Here is a 15,967-nt window from a genome sequence, read left to right as displayed (position 1 = left end):
TAGCTTCACATGGCTGCCCTGAAAATCTGCATGTATTTAATTTGGAAAATATCAAACACCTGCATCGAATGCAGAACTGTACATTGTTGATGAGTTTTAGAAGCACTTCAGAACAGGATTAGATGATGCAGGTGGAATACGTTAAGAGAACCAGACAGCAGACGACTGACTGATCTTTATCCATAAACGTGCTTTTAAAGATTCCGCTCAGAGATATTAACTTGTTTATCTATTAGAAAAAGCATACTTTTTTTTAAATTTTTTTTTCAACGTTTATTTATTTTTGGGACAGAGAGAGACAGAGCATGAACGGGGGAGGGGCAGAGAGAGAGGGAAACAGGCTCCAGGCTCCGAGCCATCAGCCCAGAGCCCGACGTGGGGCTCGAACTCAGGGACCGCGAGATCGTGACCTGGCTGAAGTCGGACGCTTAACCGACTGTGTCACCCAGGCGCCCCGAAAAAGCATACTTTTGAAATATCTGGAGCAGCTCTTTTCATTCTGTTTTAAAATACCTTGGCATTTGGGGAGTAAAAAGCCACAAGACTAAATCAATATTACAGATACTGATTTTCTTCATTCTCCTGACCAATTTGTGCTACCTTTCCACAAATTTTATATCCCAGTCCACAGATCCTATCTGTAAACTATAATCAGGCTCACATTTTAACTATCACATCTCAGCCGAACGGCACTTTGCTTTCACATTCTTTCACTAGATGTCTCCAAATACCAACATTTTCTTTGCACAGAAGCAAGCCTCAAGGGTTCAAGGCAAGCTGGTGATGTTGAGAAATGTACCAGGATGAAATCTCAACCAGGGGGCTAGGAGCTCAAAGCCTAGGGTTCGCAGCTTGATGCACTTTTTTGCCAAGTCTCTGGGTCGTGTCCCTTTCCCTCTCTACCCATCTCTCTTCCCCTCTTTCCTCTCCCCCACCTCCCCTCCCCATCTCTCTCTCTCTCTCTCTCTCTCTCCCTCTATCATCTCCATCTCTGTCTCTCTACACATCTCTCTCTAGGAAGCGATGAGTCAGGCTTTTCATCTGTAACACTTTGTCTAGCTCTTATCCCTCAGGGGCAAATTTCCACCCCAAACTGCCTTCTCCCGCAGGGCTGGCGAGTCAAGCCTTCCAGGCGGCGCTGGAGGAAATATACATAGCCATTGATACAGTTCCTCACAACTTTTCAAAGCTGTGGCGGGGAGAGACTTTACACACCAATAAGGTTCAGGTCTCTCTAAGTGGTGACAGAGTCACACCCAGCCTCCACCTCCACACCCCTAGGCACCGCCTCCCACAACACCGGAGATCCGGAAGGAAGTAGCTGCAATACGAGAGAGCGGAGCCGGAAGTCCCGCCTTCCTCGAACCGTGAACGGGATCCCATAAGGGTCATTCCAAGCTGGAGGGCGGATTCACCGCGTGAGTTGCTTTCTCAGGTTGGGGTGTTCTAACGCCGCTCGAGCCCCAGCGGGCGAGGCGACCCTCCGGCGCCAGGACTCGGCACCGCGCCTTCTTCCCCCAGTTTGTTGGGCTCCATGACCCCTGCCTCCCCCCACCCCGCCGTCGGTGCCGAAGGGAACCTGGTTCTGGGCGGGTGAGAGTTCAGGGCGCGGTTGGGTCCGGGCGGGCGAGCGAGCGTGGAACGAGGACGCGGCGGTCACCGACTCCGCGCTCCTCGGGCTCCTCTTCTGCAGGCCTGGGTAGCACTCCTGGCCCTTGCGGGGTGATTTCGCCCCCGTGCACTTGTTTGTGCAGAAGTTTGGTTCCATCGGCAACCTTGTAAACTAGGCACTGCTACCCCGTTTCACAGATGGGCAGCAGGTCCTAGAGGATAAATGAGCTCCCCTAAGTGACAGCCCCGTGCCAGAGCCGTACTTCTAACTCGGGCTTCCCGAGACCAGGCTGGCACCCAGCAGTGGATGCGGTTCCATAGAGTAGGAGCTAAGCTTCAAAAGCAGGTGTTCTCATGGGATCGTTAATTTAGAACTGATTGATGTCAGTTTCATCATTAAAAAGAGGAAGTGGGAGGGAACTGCGGTGTTATCTGTGAATTGACCGGTTCCTCGTTAATGTCACATGTTATTTCGGCCGACAGCTGGAGCCCACTGGGAATGGCGGCCCCTTCTATGAAAGAAAGGCAGGCTTGCTGGGGAGCCCGGGATGAGTACTGGAAGTGTTTAGATGAGAACACAGAGGACGCTTCTCAGTGCAAGAAGTTAAGAAGCTCTTTTGAATCGAGTTGTCCCCAACAGTGGGTAAGGCACACTCGGATGCGTTTCCCTCCGCTGTTAAAATGCATAGAGCTTACAGGGTGAGTGGTCGATGACGAAATGAAGCCTTGTCAGAGGCGTGTCACATCTAGTTTCTGTGAGCAGCAGAGAGACCTCTGGTAATCCAGGCGTGTTTTGTGCACTTTACATCAGGGAGGCATTTGGGAGATGTTACCTGACACTTTAAAGATCACTGAAAACAAATATACAGACAGTAACCAAAAATTGTGACCCACTACATGGGTAGGTTTCTCCAGGATCTTAAGAAGAGTCTTGAATCTTGGGCAAGGGTCGGCAAATTCATGGGCCTAGAGCTACTGTCGGAAATAAAGCATTCCCTGTCACCCACCCCAAATCATAGGGCCATAAACCCAAAATGCTCTGAGAATGGTTTAGAAAATAGAAGAGGATGCCCTTATGATGGCTTCTGCCACCCTCCGCCCCAGATGCCTCCCCGACAGGCCTTTCCCTGCTCTGTAGTGCCTGCCCTTCTGGGAGTGGGTGGAGAGGGGAACTAACATTGAGCTCAGCAAATGGTCCTAAGTGGTGGACACTCCTGTATCCGCATCCTTTCAGATGGGCGGTTTGCTCTTTGTCCGGAGGAGGCATCTGAAGCTTGGGGTATTGAAATAACTTACTCTATTGGTCCGTCAGTGGCAGAACTGCAGTTCGAAGTCAGGCCCCGCTGGCCCATGGCAGATTTGAACCTGAATTTGTCCGTGCTTTTTCACTCCCATCGTGCTGCTGCCGAGTGTGCTAGGTAGCGTGCGAACAGATCATCCTAGAGATGAGACGTGCCTTTAGGGTCTTTGCCACATTTTTAGATGAGGAGCGGGAGGCGTGCGGGAGACCAGGTGGAGGGGCGGGGGCGGGGGGGGGGGGTCCTACCGGAGGGCTGGGCAGGGAGTGAGGCAGTCCCAGAACCTGCTTTAGATGAGCTCCTCGTCAGATCAGCATCATGCCATGTACCTCATGGGATTCCCATGGAGAGTTGATGTCTAACTTGACACAGAAACAGAAACCTGATAAACGTGGGGCTTGGTGATCAGATTGCATCATGATTTAGGCAAAAAAAAAAAAAAAAAATGTTATACCTCCCTGGTTTGCCCACTAGCCGGATGCACTGTGAACTCCCTGGTTTAACTAGCAGGTGGAATTTGGGCTGATCAAACCCGATTCCTGGAAGGCCCTGATCCCTTTCCTGCCTGTGCTGCCCCCTTCCCACTGGGCCCTCCGCCCCGTGGTCACAAGGGGTTGCTGAGAACAGGGCAGGACTAGCCCTCCCCCCACCCAGGCGGGTCACAGCTGGGGTGTTGGTGCCGTTCTCGCCGCACCCCCGCATTTTCTCAGGAGAATTTTGTCACTAGACCGGTCTTTTGACAAGTGTTGCCCTGATTTTCCACTCAGATTACGTCTTAATCATGTGGACGTTTGCTGAACAGCCATGTCCCAGACCCCACCTCCGATTTGCTCAATGTCTGGAAATAGAACCCGAGCTTTTCAAACTGGCTGTGGTTCTACAGGTGATTCTGACAGTAACCACCCTTGGGAATCACGGTCTTAGCCCCTGGCAAAGTTGCACTTCAGTCCTATTTTTATCCTTTCTCCATGGAAACCCTCTGCTTTCTCTTCAACCCAGGGTTTGGCAGACCCTCTCCCTCCCCTACCTTCAGGGCACCTTCTGTTCTCTGCATCATAAAGGGTTTTGTTTGTTTTTACTGCCAGCCAGTTGCTTCTTCATTCTGTGTCCCTTCCATTCTGACACTGGCTGAATGTTGCAGCCCGAGGGCCAGCCCTCTCCCCAGGTTCCTGTGTCCCTGTCACGCCTCTTATTTACTGAGGAAGGGCTCTGAGCATTTCAGATGTGTTCCTCCTAGCAGCTGCCACCTAGTTTTGCAGACAGGGACCCCGGGCACATTGAAAGGAAATCACCTGTAAGTGCGGAGCCTGGATTTGAGCCCAGGAGTCTGAGTCCGGACCCCACGCTTTCCCCTTCTCCACACGCTGCCGCTTGTGCTTGCCCCGCGACACCGAGATGCCTGAAAGTAGCCTGCACGAGCCTCCTGCTGTTCTTGAACCTCAGTCCTAAGTTTCCAGTCCGTTGAAACGCAAGAGCCCCTTATCCCTGGGCGCCTTTAGGGTTCACTGCTCTAGTTTCCCCTGCGTGTGTAGCAGCCACGCCTTTTGCAACGCCTGCCTACGCGTGTTAAGGGCTGTGCCCGCTCTCCCGGGGCAGGCTGGTCTTAGTTGGTGCCCGATCTGCAGCTCCAGCTCCAGAGGCACCTGTCGAGCGGTCTAGTTAGATGTTCACAAGCACCAACCTTGCCCTCTGCGTACACAGGACTGAACTCCTCCCCATCCTGTGCCCAGCAGGCCTCTCCTCCCATGCCCCTCACCTCGGTGATGGCCACCTGCATCGACACAGGCCCGGAGAGCAGGGCGTCAGCCTTCACTGCGGGGCGTACTGAAGGAGCATCCTCAGGAGGGCAGCGGGACAACACAACGGCCCTGCTGTTTAAGGAACAGCAAGGAGGGAGTAGCGGAAGTCAGGGTCGGAGAGGCGACCGGAGGCCAGGGGCCGTGGCATTTACTCTGAGTGCTGCGAGAAGCCATTGGAAAGCTTGGAGTTTGGCAGTGAGGCGGCATGAGGAAAGGAGAGGGAGCCAGTGACAAGGTGGCGGGTGGGTTATTGGCGTCTGGGTCTCACAGAGAAAGGGAAGAGCTGGTGGTTGGAGAGCAGGATGCTCAGGATTGGGACTGCGGACAAGCTGGATTTATTGGGAAGGCCGAGGCCTACACTTTGGTCCTGGGAGGAAGGTTGGGGGACAAGGTCACAGATGAGGTCAAGGAGCCGGGAGGCCTGGGCCATGGAAGGACTGATCCCGTGACGCTGGAGCCCCCCCCCCCGAGCATTAGGACGGGAGTGTTGGTGGAGAGAATGAGCGTAGCCTGCAAAGCCAACCCCAATGCAGGAGGGCGGTGGGTAGTGCAGCAAAATACTGGAATTGACTTCTGCAGCCTTTGACCGTGGTGGCCACTTGCCTGGTTAAAACGGTCTGATTCTGCAGTGCGGTGCTGCTCCTCAGCCACCTCCCGCCTCACCGGAGCGCTCTGCGCAGGTATCAGCTGTTGCAGCCTTACCCCAGTAAGGCTAGAAACGGAAAGATGTTTTCCGGAGCGGTGTGTGAGAAGGCGGGGGGTACATGGGCAGGGAGGGGTCAGAAATGCAAGTATCGTTTGGGTCCATCCTGGGTGAGACATTTTTTTTATGAGCTTTATTTTTCATTCAGTCTCGTGAGTACTTGTGTGTTTTACACGGTAGGACCTAAGGCTTAGAAAGGTGAAGTGACTTGTCCAAGATCAGCTGAGGTCAAGTAGGAAAAGGACCTTTGTTACCTAAGAAGCGTGGCAAACAGCTGAAATGCTAGCTGTCACCACAGCGAATTACTCTTCACTCTTGCTTTGTGGCTTTTAATGGCGCTCGTCAGCCTAACTTGTGTCACAGGCCTGTGTAAAGTCTCCTGTCGGTTCAGCAGAGGAAGGAGCAGGGATGAGAGCCATCATTCCGGCATCATCCGAGAGACCCGATCCCATTATCAATTTCAGATACTGTCTTTTTCGTATAAACCTTTGATACGTTGTAGAAATTCCAGAGTGTTGCTGTTCGCACTGCTGTCCTGTATCTCATGTAGCGGCTTAGAGGATGCTAGCATTTCGCGTACACGGTCCTTCTCGGTAACTGCTCGTTGGCTTACTAGCTTGGAGAGAGAGAGCGCGTGCGCCGTGTCGAGGATCCTGGACTGTGAACCGAGGAGGGGAAGGCCTGGGAAGAGAGCGGTTCGGGCAGAGGGTGGAGCACACAGAGGCCTGGAACTACAGTGCGCAAGAAACACATCTAGGAGCTGGAGGGGCTCTGTTGGGCTAGCATTTCAGGGACTGGTGGCACATTCAGGGAGGACAGAGACCAAGCCACGAATGGCTTTGTCTGTCTTGCTGAGGAGTTTGGATGTGGACCTTAAAGCGCAGGGATACCCGGAAAGACCTTCCAGCAAGGGATGGGACCAGCTGTGGGCTGGGGAGAGATCATGCCTGGCAGCAGCATGACAGACGGATCAAGAGGGTCAAGAACCCGGTTCGGGAGCTGTTGGGACAATCCGAGCTAGAAGGGAGGGCCTGTGCTGTAGTGACGAGGAGGGGGCGGGATCGAAGTGTGGGGGTGCGTACGGGCACATCCACTGAAGTGTTAGAGGACAGACGCGTTTGAAGCGGCGGCTGGGACCGAGGTGTTAGTAGGACGTCTACGTGGAATTGTCGGTTAAGCGGCGATGTGACAGATGTCACAAAGATCTGTTAACCTGCCACAGATGTCCAGACCCTGTCCACTTCTTCCTGTGGGATCTTTAATAAAGAACACCCGTCCCAGCCACCAGGGATGAATCTGTAGTCTGACAGATGTATTAACACATAACCGGGGAGGGAGGCCACTTATCAGAGGAACTGTGGGCACCTCACCAACCGGAGGAAAGGAGTCCTCCCTCCTCCCTCCCCAGGCATAGGGGCAGGATGGGATACAGGCAATTGAAATGAAACGGGGCTGCATCTAAACAGGTCATTGTCAGCTCCGGACTGAGAAGGGGACCGAGGGGCCTGTTTTCTTAAAGATGAACCTCGTGTTCAGAAATCCCTTGAGATCCTGCCCCTGGGTTGGAAATGGAGGCTGCTGCTTTGTGTTAGATTGCCTTAGCTCCTCTAGGCAAAGGTAAGAGGTTTCACTTTTATTGATAGAACCACTAAGAGCAAATTTCTGATAGTCTCTGGTTGCAGAGGACAAGGTTTCTTGGTGAGGCAGAAAGCAGTAGTCCCTTAGCGGGGTCTGTCAGGACGTTCTGTGGCTGCGGTGTCCTGGGGAGAAATGGTCTGTCTCTCTCATTCCAGCTGGAGATAGGTTTACATTCTCAGTCTGATTTTCACTTAGGATTTAATTCTTAAATTATTTAGTGGAGCCCAAGGAAAGCTTTTATCCAAAGAACTGGTGTTGTTTATTCTGCCAGTGAAGACGTGTAGTATTCTGCCTTTGCCTGGTCTGCAGAGCAGCTCAGATACAGACACGGAGAGTTTTGTGGTTGACCTTGATTTTCTGCTGGAATTTTACTGTTTCAGGATATGGGGCTTTAAGATACTTCGAATTCCCTAGGCAAGAGGAGGATGTAAATGAGAGGATGTCTTTGGATGGTAAAATTTCAATAAATTAGTTTATAAATAAAATTTATAAGTATAATTTTTAACTATGTGTTTCTGGATGAGATCACCTTGCTAAAAATATGGTTGGTGAACTACAAAATTTATTGAAACTACAGTTGATAAGAAAAACTTGTACAATGTCTTTAAATCATGAATGTTATGACCTATGAACTCTGAGCCTGCATGGCAAGATTCATACATCCAGGCACAGGGGCATTTTTCGAGAAGGTTTGTGGGTTCTTTGAAGTCTCAACAGGATCTATAACTCAAAAGGGGTCAGGGCTCACTGGTTTACATCCTCTTTGGAGACTCATATATGCACGGATTCAAAATGATTCTAGAATGCAAATCATTTATACCACTTACTCAACTAAATCTGTGCTTTTGTTTCTTCTAAACTGCAAAAGTTTCCCTTAACTTCACTTTTTTTTCTCAACAGATAAAATATTTTGATAAAAGAAGAGACTACTTAAAGTTCAAAGAAAAATTTGAAGCAGGACAATTCCAGCCTTCAAAACCAACTGTGAAGTCCTAGGCTATTCCTGAACTTGTCAGAAGGGTTGAAACGATTCTCTCTGCACCTGCAGCAGTGCTCCGCTGACCGTGGCAATGATGGGACTCACCATCAGTACTTGTTCCACACGCAAATGGTCAAGTAACAGATTCCATCATTCACACTATGAAGAGTCGAAATGGTATGAAGTATGCTTCGTTTTAATGTAGTCAGAAATCTATATTTTAAGAAAAATTAAAGCCTATTATAAAAACCCATGTACTCTTGTTTGTTTTGGTTGGAGCGTCAGTAGTAGGCAAATACAGGCAGACCTTGGAGATGGCGCACGTTCGGTTCCAGACCACTCGATAAGGCAAAGAGCACAACTAAGCAAGTCAGATGAGTGATTGCTCAGGGTACATAAAAGTTATGTTTACACTATACTGAATTCTTAAGTGTACAAGAGCATTATGTCTAAAAAAACAATGCACGTACTTTAAAAAAGATGATAACCATCATTTGAGCTTTCAGTGGGCTGTACTTTTTTTTTCCCTGCTGGTGGAGGGGCTGGTCTTAATGTGGACGGCTGACCAGGGTGGTGGCATTCTCTTAAAAGTAACGAAGTTTGCCCCGGGTTGACTCTTCCTTTTACAAGCGATTTCCCGTAATATCTTAATGCTGTTTGATAGCCTCTTACACACAGTACCGCTTCTTCCACGTCGGGTGTCCATCCTCTCAAACCCTGCTGCTGCTTTATCGACTAAGTTTCTGTAATATTCTATCGCTGTTTGTTAGCATTTCAAGAAACTTGACAGCATCTTCACCACGGGTGGATTCGGCCTCACGAAACCACTTTGCTCGTCCGTAAGAAGCACCTGCTCGTCTGGTCAAGTTTTAACATGCGATTGCAGCCGTTCGTTCAGTCCCGTCTTCGGGCTCTGCTCTGATTTCCGTTCTCTCGCTGTTTCCACCGCATCTGCAGCAACGCCCTCCCCCGAAGTCCTGAACCCCTCACAGTCGTCCGGGAGGGCTGGAGTCAACTTCTTCTAAACTCCGTTAATGATGTTCACCTCTTCCCATGAGTCATGAATATTCTTCATGGCATCTAGAGTGGTGAGTCCTCTTCCAGGTGTGCTTTGCCCAAATCTGTCAGAGGGGTTCACTATTTCCGGCAGCTCTAGTGTATTTCTTTTTTTTTTTTTTTAAACTTTTTTTTTTAAACTCTTTTCTTTTTTTCAACGTTTTTATTTATTTTTGGGACAGAGAGAGACAGAGCATGAATGGGCAAGGGGCAGAGAGAGAGGGAGACACAGATTCAGAAACAGGCTCCAGGCTCTGAGCCATCTGCCCAGAGCCCGACGCGGGGCTCAAACTCACGGACCGCGAGATCGTGACCTGGCTGAAGTCGGACGCTTAACCGACTGCGCCACCCAGGCGCCCCTCTAGTGTATTTCTTTTTTTTTTTTTTGATTTTTTTTTCAATGTTTATTTATTTTTGGGAGAGAGAGAGACAGAGCATGAACGGGCGAGGGGCAGAGAGAGAGGGAGACACAGAATCGGAAACAGGCTCCAGGCTCTGAGCCATCAGCCCAGAGCCTGACGTGGGGCTCGAACTCACAGACCGCGAGATCGTGACCTGGCTGAAGTCGGACGCTTAACCGACTGCGCCACCCAGGCGCCCCTCTAGTGTATTTCTTAATAAGATTTGGGAGCTGAAATTTCGTGATCCACGGGCTGCAGAATGGATGCTGTGTTAGCAGGCATGAAAACCACAATCTGGGTGCATCTCCAGAGCTCATAGATTAGTAATATTGTGAAAGGAAACTTTTTGAGTAGGTTTAAAACCTGCAGTAAAACCATGTTGTAGACAGATGTGTTGTCATCCAGGCTCTGTTCCATTTATACAGCACAGGCCTTTATTTTATTATTTTTTTACTTTATTTGATTTTAGAGAGTGGGGGAGAGAGAGAGAGAGAGAGAGAGAATCCTAAGCAGGCTCCATGCTCAGCACAGAGGCTGATCCCATAACCCTGGGACCATGACCTGAGCTGAAATCAAAAGTCAGACGCTCAACCGACTGAGCCACCCAGGTGCCCCAGCACAGGCTTTTAGTTAAAGGCACCAACTGCGTTAGCCCCTAACAAGACAAGCAGCCTGTGCTTTGAAGCCAGGCACTGATTTCTCCCTAGCTAGAGAAATCGTAGATGGCCTCTTCTTCCAATAGAAGTTAGGCAGTTCTGCCTACACTGACAATCTGTCGTTGAGTGTAGCCGCCTTCACTGATGATCTTGGTAAGTCTGGATAACTTGCTACCTCACTTTATACTTTGAGGTTATAGAGACGGCTTCTGTCCTTCAACCGCATGAACCAGCCTCTGTGCGCTTCAAACTTTTCCTTTGCAGCTTCCTCACCTCTCTTGGCCTTCATAATACTGAAGAATTAGTGCCTTGTTCTGCATTAGGCTTCAGTTTTAGGGAACGTCGTAGCTGGTTTGATCTTCTCTGCACACCGCTCAGATTTCCTCCGTATCAGCGGTAAGGCTGTTTCGCTTTCTTATCATCCAGGTGTTCACTGGAGCAGCACTTTTTAACTTCCTTCAAGCGTTCCTCTTTGCATTCACAACTTGGCTGTTTGGCAAAAGAGACCCAGCTTTTGGCCTGTCTTGGCTTTGGACATGTCTTCCTCACCAGGCCCAATCATTTCTGATTTAAGGTGAGATGTAGGATTCTTCCTTTCGCTGGGAGACACTGTAGGGTTATTAACTGGCCTAATTTCAGTGTTGTTCGTTCGTTCTTAATTGCCAGTCAGTGGTACAGTCAGAACACACACAGCTTTAAGTTTGCCACCTTCTGTGGACACCCTCATGGTGCCCCAGAACAATTACAATAGTAACGCCAAAGATCACGGATCACCGTAACAAATATCATAATGGAAACGTTTGAAATACTATGAGAATTACTAAAATGTGACACAGAGACATGGAATCAATGCTGTTGGCAACATGACATCAATAGACTTGCTCAACAGAGTTGCCATAAACCTCCGATGTCTAAAAAAAATGCAGTACCTGAAAAGTGCAATAGAACGAAGTATACCTCTATAGTTAAGATAGTGAAGAAAGTCGGCTGGTGTGTGTCCTGGGAATTAGCATTTTAATATAGGCACAAAAAAAATGAAGACTGGAAGAAAAAAGTCGAACTTAAAATATAGAGGTAAAATAACAAAGACCATCTATAAAAAAAACCCTACAGCTAATATCATACTTAATGTAGGAAGATAATACATGCTTCTTCCCTAAAATCAGCCGTAGGGTAAGGATGTCCCTTCTCATGTCTGTTCAACATTGTGCTGGATTCCTAGCTGCTTCAAAGATAAAAAAGAAAGAGAAAGCATACAAATTGGGAAGGAAGAAATGAAACCGGCTCTACGAACGTAAGACACAACTGACAAATGTGGTAAGTTCACCGTCTTCCGTGGGCATGCTTAACTGCTCCCCAAGACAATTTCAATAGTGATGTCGAAGATCACGGATTGCAGATCACCGTAATAAATATTCTAATGAGAAAGTCTGAAATATTACAAGAATTATGAAAATGTGACAGACACAAAGTGAACCAGTGCATTGGAAATACGATGCCTAAAGTCTTGCTGAACACAAACTTCAGTTTGTGGCAATGATGGTGTCTCTGTAGAAAGTCTCAAAGAACTGACCAAAAAGCTCCTAGAACCGAGCGAATCTTAGACGGCAAGAAACAAGGTCAGTATACGCAAGAAAATCCCATTCCTGTAGACCAACAATGAATAATTGGAAGTTAAAATAAAAAGCATACCATTTATAGTAGCACTAAAAAAATTAAAATACTTGACATAAATCTGCGTATGGGACTGTATCTGAGAACTACAAAGCCCAAAATATTTGAAGTCAGAGAAGATCTAATTAGATATACTGTAGTCAAGATTTAGAAAACTCGTCTTAATTTTCTCAATACTCTTAAATCCTCCCAATTTGTTCAACACAACCCTAATCAAAATCCCAAGTTTTTTTGTGTAATTATTGACAAAAGCTGATACTAAAATTCGCATGGAAAGGCAAAGGACCTAAGATAGCCAAAGTAATTTTGAGAAGAACAAAAAGTTGGATGATTCATGTTACGTGATTTCAAGGCTTATTAGAAAGGTACGGTAATCGAAACTGGTATTGGCAAAGGACTCCCACTGAGCTCAGTGGAACAGAAGAGTCCAGAAATATACCCACACAAAGTGAACTGAATTTGAGCAAAGGTGCAAGGCAGTGCAGTGGAGAAAGAAGAATTTCAACATGTGGTGCTGGAGAAAGTGTCCTCCCACACACAACAAAGCGAACCTTGACACCACACATCTTACTAAAAACAAACTCAAAATGGATCACAGACCTAAATGTAAGATACAAAGCTACAGAATTCCTAGAAGAAAATACAGAGGAATTCTGCGTTTTAATTTCTATGTAATGACATCACAAGCACAATCTGGAAAAGGACAAAAGTTTTGTAAAAGCTGAAACTGTATGAAAACTAAAAATGCTGCGTGAAAGATACTATTAAGAAAACGAAAAGATAAAATTACAGACTGGGGAAAAAATATCTACAAATCACACAAAAAATTTGTACACAGAATAAAGAAGTTTTCCAACTCTTGACAAAAATAAATCACCCACCCAAGCTTTAAAAAATGGGCAGATTATGTGAATATTGTTGCATATCTACTCATAGTGTTGAATATAACATTAGGAAAAGAAGCTCCATGTTAGTAGAGTAATGCAAATTAAAATGAGGATGATCTCACACCTATTAGAATGGCTTAAAATTAAAAAGCTGATGGTACCAAGTGCTGATGACACGACCGAACAGAAACTCATAGTCACTGCTGAGGGGAATGCAAAACAATAAAACCCCTCTGGAAAAGTTTGGAATTTCTTATAAAGTTAAGCATCTGCTTACCTTATGAGCCACCAATCACACTCCTAGGTAGTTCACCAAATGAACTGAAAACAAAACCTGTGTTTATAGCAGCTTCACTTATAATTGCCCAAAACTGGAAACAACCCAGATTCCTACAACAGAGGAGCAGAAAAACAGGTATACCACTCAGCCATAAGAAGGACTGAATTTCTGAGTCTCACAGCAACAGGCACGAACCTTCCATGCATTTTTCTCTGGGTAAAAAGCCAGACCCCAAAGGCTATGTGTTATATGCTTCCATTTACAGGATTCTGGGAAAGGTTAAAATTAGCACAGAAAACAGATGAGTGGTTGGGAATGGGGAAAAGGGTCTTCTCTGGCCCTGTGGTGGGGGATTCGTCAGTATGCACTCGTCAAAGCCCAAAGAACTGTGCACGCTAAAAAGTGACTCTGTATGCACATTAAAATAAAATCAGCCAGGATTTTGGAGGGATTCCGGTTTGGAAGGTAGATGATGACAAATGAGTCTACTCGTATTAGAAACATATGCCATATACTCACTGGAAGGGATGGCTAAGAGAGGAGCTGAGCCATGTGACTTTGAAAAATGGTGATCTGACTGGATCCTGTAAGGCTCAAGGCAAAAAGAACTTACAGAAATTGCGAAATTTCACAGGTTCCAGGTTAGCGACTCTCAAAGTACAATAATGAGAAGCATGTGTAAGTCAGAAAAAGCAGTTAAAAATAAGCTGTGTCAGAATTAACCTTGTAGAGCTGGACTGGTGTCCGAGAGCTCTAAGAATTCATGCTTACATTCAGGCGTAGATGTTGTATTTCTGTGCACATGCATGGCAGACGCCTAGATTCCTTAGCTCCAGCCGCCGACAGGGCCTGCAGGGATACTCGGGCAGCCACGGGCACATCTGGAACCAGTGGTCCTTGGAGAAATGTCTGATTCTAGAACCAGGGTGGAGAAAATAAAAGAGCCTGGAGCACTGTGTACTGCCAGAGAGTAAGGAAGGTTTAAGAAAAAAGAATGGAAGAATGGGAACAGGTCAAAAGGACAGGAGCCAGCCATCCACGCTGATCTAAACAAGTGACTGAATAAGAAGGGACTAGTCTTCCTTCTAGCAGAATCCCAGGTCATGGATGTAGAAGAAATGAGGGAGACGGACTCTCACCGTGAGAACACGGCAGGCAGTACCCACTGACAAGTACTAAAATTAGTGGGCAACACACTCAGGAGCCACCTATCAGCATAGCCTCCCAAGTATCTCTCCCACAGTATTAATTACCATGGTAGGGTGACGGTCGTGCTGTGATGTGAGGACAAGGGCACATCATCCCTGCAGTGTCCTTTCTGAAACCCCAGATGCCTCAGTCCGACCATGAGAAGATGCTAGACAAACCCAAATTATGAGACACTTACAAAATACCTGACCAGTACGCCTCAAAAGTGTCAAGGTCAGGAAAGACAAGGAAAGATGGAGACCCCATCACAGATCACAAGACACTAAGGAGACTTGAAACCCTAAAGCGATGTAGCGTCCTGGAGTGGCTCCTGGGACAGAAAAGAGACGTCAGTGGGCAAATAAGAAATCTAAATACAGGTCAGATTTGTAGTCTGCAGTTAGTGAACGGCACCGTTACCAAAGTTAATTTCCTAGTTTGGATAAATGTCCACAGTTGGAGAAGATTCTACTACAGGCATCTGGGCGAAGGGCATATGGAAACTGTGTACTTTCTTTGCAACTTTTCTGCAAAACAAAAGTTATTTTAATAAACCTACAGAAGGAAACATATATACTGGTAACAGATTCTGAAATTTAGATCTTATTAAAAAGGACCCAGACATGACTGAAGTTCATTGCTGGATGGTGATAAATGGTCACCATTAAATACTGAGGTAATTGCAGTATCAAACAAAAGCCCCCTCAGAACAAGAGAGAGAGAAAATCAGCCTCCTTGGGCTCCATTCTCACTCTTGGTGATGATGTGCAAGAAAAATTTACGGTCTTTGGGTGGAGAGAGTGGGGAGGGGCAGAGAGAGAGGAAGGAGGGCGGGGCGGAGAAAGAGAATCCTAAGCAGGCTCCGTGCTGCCAGTGCAGAGCCCAATGCGGGGCCTCAAACTCAAGAACCGTGAGATCATGACCTGAGCAGAAATCAAGAGTCTCATGCTTAACCAACTGAGCCACCCAGGCGCCCCAGAATACAGTCTATTTCTGTGAACTCTGTGACCAGAAGTAGTATATGAAAAATTTCCCAAAACTTCCTATGAATGATAATGGCCTATTATCTGAGTATTACGCATTCAGGAGGGGAGCTGGCTCAACATCCTGCCGAGCAGGTTCCCTCCCTGGGAATAAGGCGACAAAAAAGCAGCAAACAGGACCTCTCCCGTGCAGGACCTTGGCCTCCACCCCACCGTGCTTCCCGAGGACGTTCGGGGGTGGTGTTCACAGATAAGAGCCGCTGTCATTCTGCCTTAGTCCCATCACTGTCCACATTTCTGACAATGCTAGCCCCTAGGAAAGAAAGAAATCTTAAGACACGTTGTTTTATTTCCACAATTGCTTAAAATATTTTATTAAAGACAATGCAATTTAGCTAAAAATATTTATTAAAGGGGACGATATATAGTAATGTATTTAAGGCACATGAAGAAGTTTTGGCATTAAGTTGCAAGAAAAGGAATACAAATTATCTCAGTAAATTTCAGACTATTACATTAGCACACGTAGTTTTTCAAAAACGTTTCAAGAGCACCAGTAATCCATCCCCGATAAGGCACAAGCTTCATGACTCGGTGTCCCCATGCTTGAGCAGCTGCTGTCTGGTATACTCCCAAATCAGCAGCGCCCCACTCACGTGGACGTTGAGTGAGCGGATAATACCCCGCTGAGGGATTTCCACGCAAACATCCAGCTGCTGGATCAGGTTTGCTGGAATTCCTTCGCGCTCGTTTCTGATGAAGAAAAACGAGAGAAGAAAGGTTAGTTTTTGTGTGAGACACTAATTTTTTCTTA

General features: G+C 47.2%; 2 protein-coding genes and 1 long non-coding RNA gene across 13 annotated transcripts in view; 1 reads left to right on the top strand and 2 right to left on the bottom strand.

Moving 5' to 3' along the window:
• Positions 1 to 8,281, top strand: part of LOC101082948 (cytochrome c oxidase assembly factor 6 homolog) — a 60,555-nt gene extending 52,274 nt beyond the window's left edge. For 2 of the 5 annotated variants that reach the window (XM_045039932.1, XM_045039931.1), the window contains 3 exons: positions 1,282 to 1,418; positions 2,095 to 2,254; positions 7,950 to 8,281. In XM_045039932.1, coding sequence (XP_044895867.1) covers positions 2,111 to 2,254; positions 7,950 to 8,045 — 240 coding nt within the window. In that variant the 5' untranslated portion in view covers positions 1,282 to 1,418; positions 2,095 to 2,110 and the 3' untranslated portion in view covers positions 8,046 to 8,281. The other 3 variants (XM_003993905.6, XM_006937773.3, XM_019813063.3) reach the window with 3 other exon arrangements.
• On the bottom strand, positions 2,254 to 7,950 carry LOC102899201. Of its 2 annotated transcripts, XR_002736746.2 has the most exons (4): positions 4,202 to 7,950; positions 3,158 to 3,267; positions 2,908 to 3,050; positions 2,254 to 2,462 (listed from the first exon to the last, which is right to left on the bottom strand). It is a non-coding gene; the product is annotated as an uncharacterized LOC102899201 (long non-coding RNA). The 2 variants fall into 2 exon arrangements; XR_002736744.2 differs by having other exon boundaries at positions 3,158 to 7,950.
• Positions 8,282 to 15,543: 7,262 nt separating the features above from the next.
• Positions 15,544 to 15,967, bottom strand: part of TARBP1 (TAR (HIV-1) RNA binding protein 1) — an 88,809-nt gene continuing 88,385 nt past the window's right edge. For all 6 annotated transcript variants that reach the window (XM_045039927.1, XM_045039929.1, XM_045039926.1 and 3 more), the window contains one exon: positions 15,544 to 15,906. In XM_045039927.1, coding sequence (XP_044895862.1) covers positions 15,738 to 15,906 — 169 coding nt within the window. In that variant the 3' untranslated portion in view covers positions 15,544 to 15,737. The remainder of the gene's footprint in view (positions 15,907 to 15,967) is intronic.

The sequence above is a fragment of the Felis catus genome, chromosome D2 (assembly GCF_018350175.1).
Source record: "Felis catus isolate Fca126 chromosome D2, F.catus_Fca126_mat1.0, whole genome shotgun sequence".
Classification (NCBI taxonomy): Eukaryota; Metazoa; Chordata; class Mammalia; order Carnivora; family Felidae; genus Felis; species Felis catus.
This window is presented reverse-complemented; position numbering and strand designations above follow the sequence as displayed.